Below are 19,408 nucleotides of genomic sequence, written 5' to 3' on the forward strand. Positions count from 1 at the left end.
TTGAAGTATACAAAGGAGAAGCTAAGATACACACTCAAATGTGAAGACATTCTAGGATGCCTCCTTTCTCTTTCTGTTCATCTAAAGGAGTCTGCTTTTTACCTTTTACCAAATGGAAAATACTGCCTTGGTGGATATACAGAGATACTTGTTAATCATTAATGAAGTGCTGATATAGACATTTTCAGAAGTTATAACTTTATGAAGTGCTGAAAATTAAGTCAAAAATTTACTGTTGATATTTAAGTAGTTTCTTTTTCACATTATTGTTTAATTCCTTTGAAAGAACAATACATTTTTAGAGTTAAAAAAAATACGCCTTTCTCTCAGTCACGTGGAGCCACTTGTAATCCCATTCTGTACCTCTGCCTTCTCTTCTTGTTGTATCCTCCTTGTCTGTGATGCACTCTGGCAGCGTGGCTGAAGCGTTGCCTTTCCTGGAGAGCCTTCCTTGTCCGGCCTCCTCTTCTCCGTGTGCTCTGAGTGTCCCGCCCTCTCACACCCGTGTCTCCTGGCCGTGCTTCGTCTGCTCTGTGCCGTGTGCTGTGCTCAGTGGCTTCAGTCGTGTCCGCATCCTCGCAGCCCCGTGGCCTGTAGCCCAGCAGACTTCTCTGTCCACGAGATTCCCAGGCAGGAGTACTGGAGTCGGTTGCCAGGCCCTCCTCCAGGGCACCTTCCCAACCCAGGGATTGGACTTGTGTATCATTATGTCTCCTGCATTAGCAGGCGGGTTTTTTTTGTTTTTTACCATTAGTGCCACCTGGGAAACCCCTTCATTTGCTGTACTCTGCTATAATGGCTGTTTTATTTCTGTATTATTTCTGAAGGACAGAGACCATATTTGTTCAATACTGGCAGATGGTGACAAATTAGATACTCATTGAGTAACTGTGGTACCTTAAATTCTGAAATTTTATATTTTTTGCTTTTTGAATTATAATTTTTGATGAGATTGGAGTAAGATGGTGACTTTTCCTAAAGTAGCAATTAGATTTTCAGTAAGATTTTTGTGAAAGAATAATAATATCTTGATTTTTTTTTAAGTTGCAATGAAATATGAGAAGAATTTCCCAATTTTCTATTGGTACAGAGTTGCACCTCTGCCTCCACCTCCCATGCTGCCCCCTTTGGCTACGAACTACCGAACTCCTTACGATGACGTGTACTATTTCTATGGGGCCAGGAATACTTTGGATCCTGGTCTTGCTTATTGTAAGTTATCTGTGGGATAAACATTATTGTCCAGCAGTTCAGTCAGGAAAATTGGTTTCTGTGCAAGAAAAATATATCAATGAGAAAAAGCACAGCTTTACTTAATTCCAATATTATATATTTATTGATTTAGTAAATGCTCTACTTTAAAACTCAGTTATAATTCGTAGTTATTTCCTGTTTATCTAGATTTGAGAAATAACTATTTCATGTTTTCTTGCATTATTCTTTGCTAACCCTTAACTCAGAAGGAAATGTGGGTTTTTTCCCTTAGGTAGCATTTTCAGTATGTGACTTTTCCTTTAGGATAAAGTGTTATTAAGTGAGTACTCTGACACAAATGTGTTTTCTTTTTAGATGGTTCAGGGATGATGGGAGTACAGCCTGCTCCTGCTGCTTATGTTACAGCTCCTGTTACCCACCAACCAGCACAGCCTATCATCACCCACCAGCCAGTACAGCCTATCCTGTAAGTAGTTAAAAATAATACTTTGTTTCAAGATTAATTTGTCTTCCACTGAACCTGTATTATTCAGTGCACTCTTTTTTCTTCAGAACAGATATAACTTATTTTAATTTCCAGTTATTACATAACTAGTGCACAATGTTGGAAAAGATTGAGGGCAGGGGGCCATGCAGGATGAAATGTTGGATGGCATCACCCACTCAGTGGACATGAATTTGAAGAAACTGCGAGAGGTAGTGAAGGACAGGGAAGCCTGGCATGCTGTAGTTCATGAGGTTGTAAAGAGTCGGACGCAACTTAGTGATTGAATAACAACAACAATGTTATATGTAGTGCTTCTAAGTCAGTGTTTCGTATTTCATAGAAAGCACATTTAAAAAATTAAGAATAATCTCTCTTTCTTTTATTAGGAAAGTCATTTGTGTGTCTTATTGATAAATAAGAGTACAAACAAATGTGTAAAAAATTGAAATCACCTAAAATCTCATTCATCCACAGATATATATATCTAAATATGTATTTAGGAACCTGTTTTATGTACAAATACAACCAAAAAAGTATATACAGAACACACTATAGCATCATTTTTAAAAAATGACCTTTTTATTTAGAGATAAGCATAGATTCCTATGGTGAAATTATAAGAAGCAATATAAAGACATCTTGTGTACCCTTTAGTTTCAGCATTTTCAATATTCAGTTGCTAATATTTTGCAAAACTCTGTTCAGTGTCACTCAGATATATAACACTGGATACAGTCAAGATACACTCCCATCATTGCAGGGATTCCTGAAGATGCCCTCTTATAGCCAGACATAGTTCTGTCCTACCCCTGTTCTCTCCTTAGCCACTGGCAATAACTGATCCAGTTTCTATTTCTGTAATACTTCAAGCACGTTTTATAAGTGGATTTATATAATATGTAACCTTTGGAGGTTGACTTTAGAGTTAGCATAACTGTCTGGAGATTCATCCAGGTTTTTGCATGTGTAAATAGTTCATTTGTTTTGTTAGTAGCCTTCAACGGTGGGGATGTACTGCAGTTTAACCATTCACTTATTAAAGATCATCTAAGTTATTATGAATAGAGCTGCTGTAGACATTCTTGTACAGGTTTTTTTTTTTGTAAACACAGTCTTTATTTCTTTAGGATATTGCCTAGGAGTGTTTGTTATTGTTGGGTTGTATGGTAGTTACAAGCCTACTTTTGTAAGAAACTGCCAGACAGTTTTCAGAGAGACTGTACTATTTTCCTTTTGTATCAGCAATGTATTAAAAACCTGGTTTTTTAAAAACAAATGAACAAACACCTGGTTTCTTCATATCTTCCCCAATATTTGGCATGTGACTTGTGTTTAGGCCATTCTGATAGGTGTATAGTGATTGGGTTTTTAATGTAGTTTCCTAATAATGATAATGTTGAACGTCTTTTCATGTGTTTATTTACCATCTGTAAATCTTTGGTGAAACATCTGTTGATGTGGCTCAGATGGTAAAGAATCTGCCTGCAGTGTAGGAGACCCAGGTTCAATCCCTGGGTCGGGAAGATTCCCTGGAGAAGGGAATGACAACGCACTCCAGTATTCTTTCCTGGAGAATCCTATGGACAGAGGAGCCTGGTGGGCTACAGTCCATGGGGTTGCAAAGAGTTCGACATGACTGAGCGACTCAGACTTTCACTTTTCACTTTTTTACTTTCTGTTGATGTCTTTTTCCACATTTTCCAATTGGAGTGTTTTTTTTTTTTTTTTTTAACTACTGAGTTTTTAAGAGTTCTTCATATATCCTAAATATTAGTTCTTTGTCAGATATGCAGTTTGCAAATATTTTCTCTCAGTCTAAAGTTTGTCTTTTCATCCTTTTGGTAGGGTACTTATAAATTTTAAATAAGTCCAATCTATCAGCTTTTTTTCTGTGGATCATGCTTTTAGTATCAGGTCTCTAGGTACTTGTTTCCTAGGCCTGGATCCAAAAGATTTTCTACTGTTTTGTTTTCCCTGAAAGTTTTTATAGTTTTTACATTTAGCTTCATAATCCATTTTGAGTTATTTTTTGGGTAAGGTGTTAGATTTAGGTCAGAGTACCCATTCCCTGCCATGTGAGTGTGCAGTAGCTCCCAGAACCATTGGCTGACAAGATCATTTTTCCTGGGAATTGGTTTTACACCTTTGTCAAAAACAGTTGGGCATGTTTGTGTGAGTCTCTTCCTGGGATTATTCTTTTCCTTTGTTCTGTGTGTCTGTCCTTGTGTTGGTAAAACTTGATAATTGTAGCTCTGTAGAAGTTAGGAAATTTGAGAAGTATGACTTCTTCAAATTTGTATTTCTTTTCCAAGATTCTTTTTTGACCATTCTAGATCCTTTGTATTTCCATGTGAATCTTACTTGGGATGAGCTGCTCAGTTTGAGATTTTGATGGAGAGTATATAAAATCTGTAAATCTGTGTAGTGTTCAGTTCAGTCACTCAGTTGTGTATGACTCTTTGTGACCCCACTGACTGCAGCACTCCAGGCCTCCCTGTCCATCACCGACTCCCGGAGTTTACTCAAACTCATGTCCATTGAGTCGGTGATGCCATCCAGCCGTCTCATCCTCTGTTGTCCCCTTCTCCTTCCACCTTCAATCTTTCCCAGCATCAGGGTCTTTTCAAATGCATCAGTTCTTTGCATCAGTGGCCAAAGTATTGGAGTTTCAGCTTCAGCATCAGTCCTTCCAATGAATATTCAGGACTGATCTCCTTTAGGATGGACTGGTTGGATCTCCTTGCTGTCCAAGGGACTCTCAAGAGTCTTCTCCACCACCGCAGTTCAAAAGCATCAATTTTTCTGCGCTCAGCTTTCTCTATAATCCAACTCTCGTATCCATACAGGACTACTGGAAAAACCACAGCTTTGACTAGACAGACCTTTGTTGGCAAGGTAATGTCTCTGCTTTTTAATATGCTGTCTAGGTTGGTCATAACTTTCCTTCCAAGGGGCAAGCGTCTTTTTTAATTTCATGGCTGCAGTCATCATCTGCAGTGATATTGGAGCCCCCCAAAATAAAGTCTCTCACTGTTTCCATTATTTCCCCATCTATTTGCCATGAAGTGATGGGACCAGATGCCATGATCTTTGTTTTCTGAATGTTGAGCTTTAGGCCTACTTTTTCATTCTCGTTTTTCACTTTCATCAAGAGGCTCTTTAGTTCTTCTTAGCTTTCTGCCATAAGGATGATGTCATCTGCATATCTGAGGTTATTGATGTTTTTCCTGGCATCTTGATTTGGCTTGTGCTTCATCCAGCCCGCGTTTTTCATGATGTACTCTGCATATAAGTTAAATAAGCAGGGTGACAATATACAGCCTTGATGTACTCCTTTCCCTATTTGGAACCAGTCTGTTGTTCCATGTCCAGTTCTAACTGTTGCTTGCTGACCTGCATATAGATTTCTCAACAGGCAGGTCAGGTGGTCTGGTATTCCCATCTCTTTCAGAATTTTCTACAGTTTGTGATCCGCACAGTCAAAGGCTTTGACATAGTCAGTAAAGCAGAAATAGATGTTTTTCTGGAACTCTCTTGCTTTTTTGATGATCCAGCAGATGTTGGCAATTTGATCTCTGGCTCCTCTGCCTTTGCTAAATCCAGCTTGAACATCTGGAAGTTCACGGTTCACGTACTGTTGAAGTCTGGCTTGGAGAATTTTGAGCATTACTTTGCTAGCTTGTGAAATGAATGCAATTGTGCGGTAGTTTGAGCATTCTTTGGCATTGCCTTTCTTTCAAATTGGAATGAAAACTGACCTTTTCCAGTCCTGTGGCCACTGCTGAGTTTTCCAAACTTGCTGGCATACTGAGTGCAGCATTTTCACAGCATCATCTTTTAGGATTTGAAGTAGCTCAACTGGAATTCCATCACCTCCACTAGCTTTGTTCATAGTGATGCTTCCCAAGGCCCACTTGACTTCACATTCCAGGATGTCTGGCTCTAGGTTGGTGATCACACCATCGTGATTATCTGGGTCGTGAAGATCTTTTTTGTACAGTTCTGTGTATTCTTGCCACCTCTCCTTAATATCTTCTGCTTCTGTTCGGTCCATACCTTTTCTGACCTTTGTTGAGCCCATCTTTGCATGAAATGTTCCCTTGGTATCTCTAATTTTCTTGAAGAGATCTCTAGTCTTTCCCATTCTGTTGTTTTCCTCTATTTCTTTGCACTGATTACTGAGGAAGGCTTTCTTATTTCTCCTTGCTATTCTTTGGAACTCTGCATTCAAATGGGAATATCTTTCCTTTTCTCCTTTGCTTTTCACTTCCCTTCTTTTCACAGCTATTTGTAAGATGACCTCTGACAGCCATTTTGGTGTTTTGCTTTTCTTTTTCTTGGGGATGGTCTTGCTCCCTGTCTCCTGTACAGTGTCACGAACCTCCGTCCATAGTTATCAGGCACTCCCTCCATCAGATCTAATCTCTTGAATGTATTTCTCACTTCCACTGTTTATTTGTAAGGGATTTGATTTAGGTCATACCTGAATGGTCTAGTGGTTTTCTCCACTTTCTTCAATTTGAGTCTGAATTTGGCGATAAGGAGTTCATGATCTGAGCCACAGTCAGCTCCCGGTCTTGTTTTTGCTGACTGTGTAGAGCTTCTCCATCTTTGGCTGCAAAGAATATAATCGATCTGATTTCGGTGTTGACCATCTGGTGATGTCCATGTGTAGAGTCTTCTCTTGTGTTGTTGGAGAGGGTGTTTGCTATGACCAGAGCATTCTCTTGGCAAAATTCTATTAGCCTTTGCCCAGCTTCATTCTGTACTCTAAGGCCAAATTTGCCTGTCACTCCAGGTGTTTCTTGACTTCCTACTTTTGCTTTCCAGTCCCCTGTAATGAAAAGGATATCTTTTTTGGGTGTTAGTTCTAGAAGGTTTTGTATGTCTTCATAGAAGTGTTCAACTTCAGCTTCTTCAGCATTACTGGTCGGGGCATAAACTTGGATTACTGTGGTATTGAATGGCTTGCCTTGGAAACAAACAGAGATCATTCTGTCGTTTTTGAGATTGCATCCAAGTACTGCATTTAGTACTGTGTAGTATTACCATCTTAAGATTTTTTCATTTTTTTTATTATGGTAACATACACATAACATTTATTTTATCATTTGTAAACATTTGTAGTATATAGTTCAGTTATGTTAAGTACATTCATACTGTTGAGTATCCATCACCATCATCTGTTTCCAGAATTTTTCATCTTGCAAAACTGAAACTCTAACCTATTAAATGATATCTCCCTTTTCCCTCTCCCCTATGTTCCTGGCAACCATATTCTACTTTTCCTATGATTTTGGCTAGTTTAGGTACCTCATAAAAATGAAACCATACAGGATTTGTGTGTGTGACTTTTATTACTTAACCATAATATTCTAAAAGTTTATCCATATTGTGACGTAAGTCAAAATTTCCTTACTTTTTTGCCATGTTACATGGCTTATGGGATGTTGGTTCCCAGAAAATTTCCTTCCTTTATAAAACTGAATAATATTTTGTTTTTTATGTATTTACCGTATTTTGCTTATCTACTCATCCAGTGATGAGTACTTGGTTGCTTCTACAGTTTAAGTGTTGTGAACTGGCTGCCGTGACTATGGGTGTACAGCTGTCTGTTTGAGACTCCGCTCTCAGTTCTTAGTTGTATACTCAGAAGTGGAGTGCTGGATCATATGGTCATTCTATTTTTAATATTTTGAAAAACCCCTGTACTGTTTTCTACAGAAGCCACCCTATTGTATATCCCCCCCAGCTGTGCACAAGGTTCTGACCTTGACACATCCTCACCGACAGTTACTGGTTTTTTCGTTAGTCGCCATCTTAATGGGGGTGATATGGATCTCATTGTGTCTTTGATTTTCATTTCTCTGTGATTATCGATGTTGAACATCTTTCCATCCGCTTTTTGGCCATTTGTCTGTCTTTGGAGAATGTCTTTTCAAGTTATTTGCTCATTTTTGAATCAGATACTTTATTTTTTTGGTGTTATGTTTTTAAGAGTCTTTATATACTCTGGATATGAATCCCTTATCAGATATATAATTTGCAAATGTTTTCTCTCATTCTGGGTATTATCTTTTTACTCTGTTGATATGTAGCAATGCTATAGATTCATACACAGTTTTAATTTTTGTGAAGTCCAGTTTGTCTGTTTTTTCATTTCTTGCCTGTGTTTGGTATCATATCTAAAAAATCCAAATCCTGCCAAATCCAGGGTTGTGAACCTTTTGCCCTGCATTTTCTTCTCAGCATTGCAGTTCTGGGTTTTACGTTGAGGATTGTGATTTTGAGTTACCTTTTGTATACAGTGTTAAGTAATGGTCCAGTTTCATTCTTTGCATGTGGGTATCATTTTTACAGCACCACTTATTGAAACGACTGTCCATCCCACATTGTATGATCTTGGTACCCTTGTCAAGAATCATTTGACTTTATATGTGAATTTATTTCTCAATTTTCTATTCTGTTCAATTGTTGTATCTGTCTATATGCCAGTCCTGTGCTATTTTGACTACTGCAGCTTTGTACTGTGTTTTGAAATCAAGAAATGGGAATCCTCTAGCTTGTTTTGTTTCAAAATTTATTTAGCTATTTGGAGTCCCTTGAGATACCATATAAATTTGGGGAAGAGTTTTTCTAATTCGGCAAAAAAGGTCTTTGGATTTTGATAGGGCTTATGTTGAATCTATAGATCATTTTGGGTAGTTTTGACATCTTAACAATAGTAAGTTTCCCAATCCATGAACAAAGGATGTGTTTCTATTTATTTATGTCCTCTTTAATTTCTTACAGCAGTGTTTTGTAATTTTCACTGTACAAGTCTTTTACTGCTTTGGTCAAGTTAAATCCTAAGTTGTATTTTTTTGATGCTATTATAAATAGAATTGTTATTGTAATTTCTTTTTCAGATTGCTTATTGTTTGTATGTAGACATGCAACTGATTTTTTGTGTTGACTTTGTATTCTGCTACTGTGCTGAATTCATTTTACTAACAGTGTGGACCACAACAAACTGTGGAAAATTCTGAAAGAGATGGGAATACCAGACCACCTGACCTGCCTGTTGAGAAACCTGTATGCAGGTCAGGAAGAAACAGTTAGAACTGGACATGGAACAACAGACTGGTTCCAAATAGGGAAAGGAGTACATCAAGGCTGTATATTGTCACCCTGCTTATTTAACTTATATGCAGAGTACATCATGAAAAACGCGGGCTGGATGAAGCACAAGCCAAATCAAGATGCCAGGAAAAACATCAATAACCTCAGATATGCAGATGACATCATCCTTATGGCAGAAAGCTAAGAAGAACTAAAGAGCCTCTTGATGAAAGTGAAAAACGAGAATGAAAAAGTAGGCCTAAAGCTCAACATTCAGAAAACAAAGATCATGGCATCTGGTCCCATCACTTCATGGCAAATAGATGGGGAAATAATGGAAACAGTGAGAGACTTTATTTTGGGGGGCTCCAATATCACTGCAGATGATGACTGCAGCCATGAAATTAAAAAAGACGCTTGCCCCTTGGAAGGAAAGTTATGACCAACCTAGACAGCATATTAAAAAGCAGAGACATTACCTTGCCAACAAAGGTCTGTCTAGTCAAAGCTGTGGTTTTTCCAGTAGTCCTGTATGGATACGAGAGTTGGATTATAGAGAAAGCTGAGCGCAGAAAAATTGATGCTTTTGAACTGCGGTGGTGGAGAAGACTCTTGAGAGTCCCTTGGACAGCAAGGAGATCCAACCAGTCCATCCTAAAGGAGATCAGTCCTGAGTATACATTGGAAGGACTGATGCTGAAGCTGAAACTCCAATACTTTGGCCACCTGATGCAAAGAACTGATGCATTTGAAAAGACCCCGATGCTGGGAAAGATTGAAGGTGGGAGAAGAAGGGGAAGACAGAGGATGAGATGGTTGGATGGCATCACCGACTCAATGGACATGAGTTTGAGTAAACTCCGGGAGTCGGTGATGGACATGGAGGCCTGGTGTGCTGCAGTCTATGGGGTCGCAAAGAATTGGACATGGTTCAATGACTGAACTGAACTGTGTGTGTATGTAATCATTAGGCTTTTCTGAATATAATATCATGTCTGCAAACATAATTTTACCTTTCTTTCTTTCCAGTTTGGCTGCTTTAAAAATTCTTTTTCTTGCCTAATTGTTCCAGTACTGTATTTTGTAGAAATTGTGAAAGCAGGCACCTTTGCCTTATTCCTGATCTTGGAGGAAGAGCTTTTGGTCTTTCATTGACTCTTAGCTTCACTTTGGGTTTTACATATGTGACACTTATTGTATTAAGATGATTTCCTTCTACTTCTAGTTTGTTGTGTGTTTTTATCATGAAAGTTTGTTGAATTTTGTTAAATTCTTTTTCCTTATCAATTGAGATGGTTGTGTTTTTTTCCCCTGTCATTCTGTTAATATTATCTACTAATTATTGATAGATTTTTATATGGAGAACCATCCTTATATCCCAGGAGTAAATCCCATTTGGCCATGGTATTTAATCCTTTTAATATTCTGCTCAGTTTGGCTTGCTGATATTTTATTGAGGATTTTTGCATCTGTGGTCATAAGGGATATTGGTCTGTAGTTTTCTTTTTGTGTAATGTTTTTGTCTTGCTTTGATATCAGGGTAATGCTGGCCTCCTAGAATGAATCAGGATGTGTTTCCTCCTCTTTCAAGTTTTTGGCAAAATTGAAGAAGGACTGGTGCTCTTTAAGTGTTTGGTAGAAATCACTGTCAGAGCTGTCAGATCCTGGGCTTTATACTCTCTTAGGAGATTTTAGATTAGGGAGTCAATCTCCTTATTAGTTATAGGTTTATTCAGATTTTCTATGTCTTTGTAATTTAGTTATACATTTTAACTACATTAAGTCTCCAGTCTGTGAGCGTGGATGTCTTTTAATTTATTTGAGATTTTAAAATTTCTTTCAACAGTGTTTTGTGGTTTTTAGACTAGCTCTTGTTTAATATATTCTAAAATATTTAATACTTTTCGATGGTGTTGTGAATATTCTCTTAATTTCATTTTCATGTTATTTGTTACTGGTTTATAGAAATACAGTTTAAATTTGTATATTAATTCTTTTATCCTGCAATTTTGCTGAACTCTTTTTGTCATTACTAACAGTTTTTGGTGGGTTTTGTAGCATTTTTCTGTATATATAGTTATGTCATCAGTTAGTAGAGGTTACTTCCTTTCCATCTAATGCTTTTTCTTTTTCTTGTTAAATTGCCCAGACTAGAGCATCCAGTGCAGTGTTGAATAAATATTATGAGAGTGGGCCTTTTCATTTTATTCTGCTATTAGGTGGAAGGCATTCAGTCTTTAACCATTAAGTATGATGTTTGTTGCAGATTTTTCACATCGCTTTTATTAGCTTGAGGAAGTCCCCTTGTATTCCTTGTTGATTATTTTTATCAGGAAGGGGTATTTGGCATGTTCTTTCAACATATTACTGAGTTGGAAATTGAATTTTGTGAAATGCTTTTTCTGCGTTTATTGAGATATCCTGTGGTTTTTGTTCTTCATTCTGTTAGTATGGTGGGGATATAGTTATTGGATTCAAATATATTAAATCAACTTGCATTCCTATGGTAAATCTCACATGGTCAGGGAGTACAGTCCTTTTCATATCTTGCTGGATTTTGCAGTTTATTAGTTTTTTGTTGAGGACTTTTGTCTCTGTATTCATGAGTGATACTGGTCTTTGGTTTTTGTTTTCTTTTAAAGTCTGATTTTGGTATCAGGATGATACTGGCCTAATAGTTGGATGTGCTCTTCCATTTTTTATTACTTTGAAGAGTGTGTTGTGCGAAGCATTGTTAATTTTTTCAGTGAGTAGAATTCACCAGGAATCCAGTTTACCCTCATCTTTTCTTTATGGATAATTTCCTGATTACTAATTTAATTTCTTCCCTTGTCATTGGTTAATTCATATTTAAAATTTTTTTCTTGCACCAGTTTTGATAGTTTGTGTCTTTCTAGAAATTTGTCCACTTCGTCAAGATAATCTAATGTATTGGCATATAGTTGTTCTTAGTATTCCCTTACAATCGGTTTTATTTTTATAAGGTCAGTAGTAATGTTTCTTATTTTTTTATTTCAATAATTTTAGTCTTGTTATTGTAAATTTTGACTAAACATTTGTCAGTCTTGTTGATCTTGTTAATGAATCAGCTCTTGGTCTAGTTGATTTTCTCTGTTGTGCTTTTAGTCTCCATTTCATATTATTTCTTCTTTTTTCTTTTTATTTTCTTCTTTCTGTTTCCTTTGGGTTCAGTTTGTTCGTATATTTTCTAGTTTTTGAAGATGGAAGCTTAGGTTATTGATATAGTGTCTTCTTTTTTAATATGTATATATTACAACTGTAAATTTTCCTCTTATTGTTTTAGCTTCTTCCTTAAATTTTATACATTATCTTTTTGTTTTCACTCATTTCATTATTTTTCAGTTTTTCATTTGATTTGTTCATTGATCCATTTGTTAGTTTGGAGTGTGTTGTTTAATTTCCATATGATTGTGGAAATTTTTAATAGAGGTTTAATATAATTCCATTGCAGTTAGTGGAGAAGGAAATGGCAACCTACTCCAATATTCTTGCCTAGAGAATCTCAGGGACAAAGGAGCCTGGTGGGCTACCATTTATGGGGTCGCACAGAGTCGGACACAACTGAAGTGACATCGCAGAAGCATTGCAGTTAGAGAATATATTTTATTTTTTTTTAAATTTATTAAGGTTTATTTTATAATTGAGGCTTATAACATGTGATCTGTGCTGTAGAATGTTTCATATGCACTTGAGAAAAATTAGCATTTTCCTGTTGTTGGGTGGATAGTTCTATCAATATGACTTAGATATAGTTGGTTTATAGTGTTTTTCTCTATTTCCTTATTGAGCTCCTGGGCAGTTGTTTATTATTAGAAGTAGTGTATTGAAGTCTCCAGTTATTATTTTTGATTTATTTGTATCTTTGGTTTTGTCAGTTTTTGTTTCCTGTGTTTTGAATCTCTGTAGCTATGTGTACATATGCTCACAATCATTATATCTTACTGATAAGTTGACCCTTATCAATATAAAAGATTCCTTTTTTGGTTCCAGTAATGCTTTTCTTAGTGTTAAATATAGCATTCCATTTTAATTCTCTTGCTTCTTTTAGTATAATTTGTATTTCATTTTCTTTGTGGTTTCCTTGCAGACTGAAATTTATGTTTTTAATTTAAAAGAACTGAGTTCATATTAACACCAGTTTAATTTCCATAATATGTAAAACGTTTCTCCAGTATAATGCCATTCCTTCCCTTCTTGATGTCACTGTTGCATACAAAGTGCATACAAAGTTATATATTTAAGCTCATCAATAGTTTTTAACTGTTCCTTCTTTCCTTTATGTAGTTGTCCTTTAAATCAGAGACTATAGCTGCAAATAAAAGCATATTTGTAATATCTTAAACCTTTACCTGTGTAGTTACTGTTAACTGGTGTTCTTTATTTCTTTGTGTTTACTCCGGTTACTGTCAAGTGCTTTTTATTTCAACCGGAAGTGCATCATTTGCTATTTCTTATAGGTCAGTTAGTGATGTCTGCTCTGAGTTTTATTTAATAATGTTCTAATTTCACTTTTACTTTTGAAGCATAGTTTCCCTGGATATAGAATTCTTGGTTGACTTTTTTTTTCCCCCCATAATCTCTCTGAATATGTCATTTCCTTGCCTACTGGCCTTCATAGGATTTCTGATGAGCTGTTAATCTTACTGAAGATCCCTTGTATATGATTTTTGTTTTCTTGCTGCTTTTGCGGTTCTTCTCTTTTTCTTTGGGCACATTGACTATGATGTGTATAGATATGGATCTCTGAGCCTTTTTACTTTGAGTTTGGTGAGTTCTGTATGCGTAATTTCTAAGTACAAGCCCTGGATTACCAGGGGAAAAGAAAAATAAAAAAAGGAAGGGTAGAAGGGGCCTTCAATTACTACGGAATCATTGCTGTAACTTTACCCAGCAGTTGGAACCTCTCATCTTTGACACAATTCCCATCCCAGGCCTCCATAAACAGGGCAAGGTTTTAGGGATTTTATTAGTCTTATACCATCAATGCCATTAATAAAATCTATGACTCAGTGAAATAAATTTTATTTGGGATAGTCGGACTTTTTACTATAATTTTTTGTTTTATTCTTAAAATGACTAGGAAGTTATTACTTTATTTTGGAGTAAATTTTTTAAGTGAATCATTAGTTATGATATTACTTGAGGGACTTCCACTGCATTCAGAGAAGTGCATAAGTCATGTGTATATTGCTTGATGAATTATCACAAGTGTTTTTATTTGTATGTGAAAGTTTTACTTGCATATAACTGCCACCTAGATTAGGAAGTAGATTCAGTAAATTTGAAAGTTCCATTAATTTTGAAAGCAGAGATAGGGGTCATTTACTGACAAATTTCTCTTTGAACTATAAAGAAAGAATTTCTCTATTTTGTGTGTGTGTTAGTCGCTTTATCATGTCTGACTCTGTGGCCCCATGGACTGTAGCCCACCAGGCTCCTCTGTCATGGGATTGCCCAAGCAAGAATACTGAAGTAGGTTGCCATTTCTCTATTTTAAATGTGCTTATATGCCATGCTATTTCAAAGAAGTGTTGCATCTTCTCCTTGTTTTGTCACAAATTGATTTAGATTATTAATTGTATATTTGATGTAGGAGTACAGTTGGACAGAATGAGCTCAAAATTACAAGTAATCGAGCAATAAATTCAGGATTATTTTTTGAAGATAAACCAAAGCCTTCAAAACAATCACTTCAGTCTTACCAGGAAGCTTTGCAGCAGCAGGTATCCATTCATTTTTTTCATTTGTTCATTCATGTAATGTTAAACATCTTATGTGTTAGTACAGTGGCCCTTTAAAACTCAGAGTGTGGCTGAGGAGAAAGAATTCCATTTATTTATCATTAATTGTGATAAAGTTTGATATAGACAGGCTGGAATGCATTGGATAGGGAGAGTAATTGCCTCGGCTTTTAGGATGGCTTCGCATGGTTGATGACTTTTGAGTTGCATGTTATACAGTGAATAAATATGAAATTCCTGGTGTATTCAGGAAATGGAATTGGGGCTGGAGAAGGGGCTGGAGTGTTAGATTATACTGGACTGTGGAAGATAGCAAGTAAGGGGTTTTCAATTTCATCTTGTTATCTATCGACAGCCAAAGGGAGGAAATCTTAAGCCAAAGAGTGAAAGAAATATTATAATTGATGTGAGCAGATGTGGCTTTTAGGAAGATATCTGGTTGTGATGTGGACAGTTGGGAAGGAGATGTGCTGGAGAAACTGTTAGGTAGTCTAGCCAGGAAGTGACAAGGTCCTGCACCAGGTGGGGAAGATGGACAGGACGTCGGAAGAGACAGTTCTGGGGTTTCATTAATAGGACCTAAATATAGGGACTGAGGAAAGAACAGGGCTGTAAGATGATTCTGAGTGTTGTAATCTAAGAGGAGGATGAAGCTATGAACTCTTAAGGATAGGGAAAACAGAGGTAGAACACTTAGGGAAGAGGATGACATTCTGTTGTGGTTTGTAATATTTGGAGAGAGTTTGCTTAGGCATAACTGTATCAAATATGTGGATTTTGGGGGGAATAGTTATATCTTCTCCAGAGAGGTCCCTGGAACTCTAGGTATATATATTCACCTGAGGTACCCTTCTACAAAATTCCACTGGATTTCTTCTAAAGCTCAGATTTTTGTTCTGTTTTCTACATTGGGCAACCTCCTTGAAAAGTGGGCTTTTTAAAAATTACAGAATTACCAACATATTTTTTTGTGTTAGGAATCTACAAACAAGAGACTGTATTGATCTGTTTTCAAATGAGCATATTAAAAACACCACTGACAGAACCAGATTTCCTAAACCTAAACAGTTTATATGTGATGACTTCCTTGACCTTCCTGGAGTAGTTACTTAAATTTGCCTTGCATATGGTAATGATTTTGAAAGTAACTTTCCAAAATGTAGATCTTTATTCATTGCCTATTTATATATCTTTAAAGACCAACCCTATTGCTTACACTTGGTGATGATAAGACTGTTTTATGTGCTTTCATAAAGTGTACTTAAATAGCTTGGCATTCTCTAGAGAGCTTTGAACCTTCAGTATCTTTGAACTTTGGGAATGGAGTTTGCCCAAGGTAGAGTAGGTCTGGTGATGGGTAGGGAGTAGTTGGCCAAGGTCTCAGAGATGTGGTGAGTAGTTTATGGCTGGCCAGGTACCATGAAAGGGTAGATGAAGAAAATAAAGGTAGGGAGAGTCTGTTGGACCCCATGAAAATGGTGAGGTTAGGGAGAGAATAGCTCAGGTAGAAGCTGGGGGGTTGGGAAGATGAAGTTGCTTTAGTCCAAGTGGCACCAGTGGCTGGAAAGGGCTCAAGTGACAGGATGTGAGGGAGTAGCAGCTATGTATTCCAGCTACCAAAGTGTTTTTTAATTGCTTTTACATATATTTGTGATATTAAATTTATAATAAAGTATACTGGGAAAAAGTCTAGTTTTCTAATAAGAAAAATAAACTCTGATCTTAAAACTAATTTTTTGTATCAGAGTACTTGTTAGCAGTTATCAGTTATTATAAATGTTTCTTAATGTTGTTAAGATTCAAGAAAGACAAGAAAGAAGAAAGAAAGAACGTGAAGAAAAAGAAGTATATGAAGCCAAATTAGAAGCTGAAATGAGAAGTTATAACCCCTGGGGGAAAGGTGGAGGTGGTGCTCCTCTGAGAGATGACAAAGGAAATCTGATAAGTATGTTATTTCTATTGATTTTTTAAGAATATTTTATTTATTTGGCTGCATCAGGTCTTAGTTGCAGCATGTGGGATCCAGTACCCTGATCAGGGGTTGAACCTGGCCCCCTGCAGTGGGAGCACAGAGTCCTAGCCACTGAACAACCAGGGAAGTCCCTGATTTGTTGTTTTTAAAAGAAACTAAATTTAACTTTTTAAGAATGGGGAGTAGAAAGAAGTGGGAATCATAGTCTGTAAGGAAAGGTCTCTTTTTATACAGCTTGATGCAGAGGAAGTATTTTGATAGTAAACATGATAGCATGTTAAAAAGCCTGTCTTCATTTATTATTATTACAAATTTTTCACCCTCTAATGATAATAACTCAATTGCAGAGAAAAGTTTGTTAGTTAGCAAGTTTTTACCCAAACTAGTAGTTCGAATTTTTTAAAGTTTTCTAGTAAAAATAATAAAATCCTTACTGCACTATTTTTAAACTAATAAAGGTGTCTTAAGTGATCTGATGTAGTTGTGGAATGTTATGTTTAATTCATGTATGCCATATGCTCACACAATGCAGGAACTCCTGACAAAAACCTGGCCTCAGAAATGTTTGGCAGATTGCAGAATTATATTGATTTATCTTTTAATTATGTATTCTTAAAAATGTTTCATCTAGAAATCACACAATGGGCACTTTGAAAAGAGACTTTTTGCAACTTGTTATATATGTTGGGATGGTCTTCAATTAGCTTAGAATAAAAGCAGAGAAAGATAACATGTTTTTAAAAATCATTTAATTAGAAATGGGAAATGAATAATTAGAAAACCCATTAGAGTGATACAAAGTAAATTTGATGTTCTTCAGGTTTATGCTTTGTTGTAGGGATAACTGAGTGACGCAGTCAGAGATATTGGGGGTTATTGAGTTACTAGAGTTCTTAATGGCTATGCCTTTGGTTCACTGTTAAGATGGCTTTTTAAAAAAGATGTATTTGAGGCCCACTTAGATTAATGAGGTAACTCTTTTCTTCTCCGATGGATTTATTCCTTTCCTATATTCACCTCATACTTTCTTCACAATTTTGAAGGTTAGAAGAACTCTTATTCTGTTTATAAATAAGATGATATTAGGTGATCCATTGTTAACATTTCTAATGTTTGAAGTTAAATGTTTATTTGAATATATATTAAAAATATATATATATTACTAGAAAAAAATATATTACTGGTTTTCCATTTATGGATGGTACTGTAACATTTCCTTTGAAAGTAAAGGCATTTAAACGAAAAGTGGTCTAACAAAGAACTCCCATTTCTCACAGGCTTAAGGCAGTGTAAGTTATTCTCACTTAAACTGCATTCCGATGCTGTTTGAGTGATTCTCCTCCAAGAGGTGACTTGGGAATCTGCCTCTTCCAGTGTCACTCTTACCATTTTGGAGTCTTTCATTTCTAGCTGCACAGACGTGATCCAGAGGATGGGAGAACAAGTTGAGAATTTTGATGGTGCCTGACCTAAAGGTGGAGAAATATCACTTTTGTCTTTGTTCAGTTGTTCAAACCTAGTTATAAGGTTCTAAAGTAACTTCTTGGGAGGCCGGAAGGGTTTCTTTATACCCAGGCAGAGGACATAAAATTGATAACCATCTACCCAGTCTTTGCTGTAATAAATTTAAATTATGAATCGATAGAAGCATAATAGTTACCATGAAGGAAGTGCTTATGTAACAGAAACTTTGGGAAACACTGGAATAATTTCCTAGAAGTTTCCAGCTTGCCTCAAAGATTATTTCCAGTTCAGACAATATAATTATAGTGTCCTATATGTGTTTAATTGGTGGAAGTGAGTAGGATAAGTGTTTGTTATTGAATTATAGTATATTGTTTTAGAACTGCTTGACCTAACAGGGATGGAGCAAACCTTTCTGAAGTTTTTATTTTTAATGGTAATGTTTAGTTTGCTTATTTAATGCTTCAGTTATGCCATGAAATAAAAAAGGTGTGCTATTTTATCAAATGCAGTGGAACTCTTTTTTAATGGTATTTTCAAAGCAAGTAAACTTGAAGAGTGTTTTGTATTTAGCTGTTACATTTGAGAGAAAGAGAGGGAACCTCATTTTCCTATTATATTCCCAATATGTAGTAAAAATCAGTGTTTTCCTTTACTTCATGAGATGGCCAAGACCGTATAACAGGGATTATGTTGGATGACTCTAATTCAGCTGCTGGCTTTTCTAATTACTCCTGTTTCATCTTTCATCTTTTATTACAAAGAAATTAAAGAAATGAATGTTCACCGTATTCTTAGCTCTCAGAAAGAGCTCTTTGTAAGGTAGTTATTAATAAAATATCAAAATCTGTTACGCATACAATTTTAACATAGTGTCAACCCTTTAAGAGTAAGTACCTCTCATTTTGATTATTTGTAATACATTTAACAGCTGTTTCCATTCTCAGTTCTTTTTTAAAGTTCCCATAAAGAAAAAACCGAGTATATTCTACGGTGAGTGAATGGATAACTGTGGTACATTCATATGATGGGATGCTACTTAGCAGTTAAAGAATGAACTGTTGATTCACAGAACAATTTGGGAGACTCCAAAGAGAAGACCTAAGGGAAAGAAGCCCTTTTACATACATATATATTCTCAAAATAACAGAACTATAGAAATGGAAAACGAATCACTGGTACCAAGATTATGGCTGAGGACAGGGAGTAACTATGGAATTTTTGGGGGGTGATGGGACTGTCCCAGTTCCTGATTATGGTGATGTTACTTGACTCTGTATTAAAATTTTCCAAGAGAAAAAGTAAAAAAAAAAAATTAAAAATACTTAACCAGTTTGAAAGATAGTAAAAATATCTCATAGTTCTAATTGATTAATAGCAAGATTGCTTCATGTATATTTGATTAGG

General features: G+C 36.1%; 1 protein-coding gene across 9 annotated transcripts in view; it reads left to right on the top strand.

The window, feature by feature from the left end:
• CSPP1 (centrosome and spindle pole associated protein 1) overlaps positions 1-19,408 on the top strand; it is a 108,826-nt gene that overhangs the window by 50,450 nt on the left and 38,968 nt on the right. For all 9 annotated transcript variants that reach the window (XM_043879464.1, XM_043879467.1, XM_043879459.1 and 6 more), the window contains 4 exons: positions 1,091-1,212; positions 1,570-1,681; positions 14,418-14,547; positions 16,363-16,510. In XM_043879464.1, the coding sequence (XP_043735399.1) occupies positions 1,091-1,212; positions 1,570-1,681; positions 14,418-14,547; positions 16,363-16,510 (512 nt within the window). The remainder of the gene's footprint in view (positions 1-1,090; positions 1,213-1,569; positions 1,682-14,417; positions 14,548-16,362; positions 16,511-19,408) is intronic.

Source organism: Cervus elaphus, chromosome 21 (assembly GCF_910594005.1).
Source record: "Cervus elaphus chromosome 21, mCerEla1.1, whole genome shotgun sequence".
NCBI classification, from domain to species: Eukaryota; Metazoa; Chordata; class Mammalia; order Artiodactyla; family Cervidae; genus Cervus; species Cervus elaphus.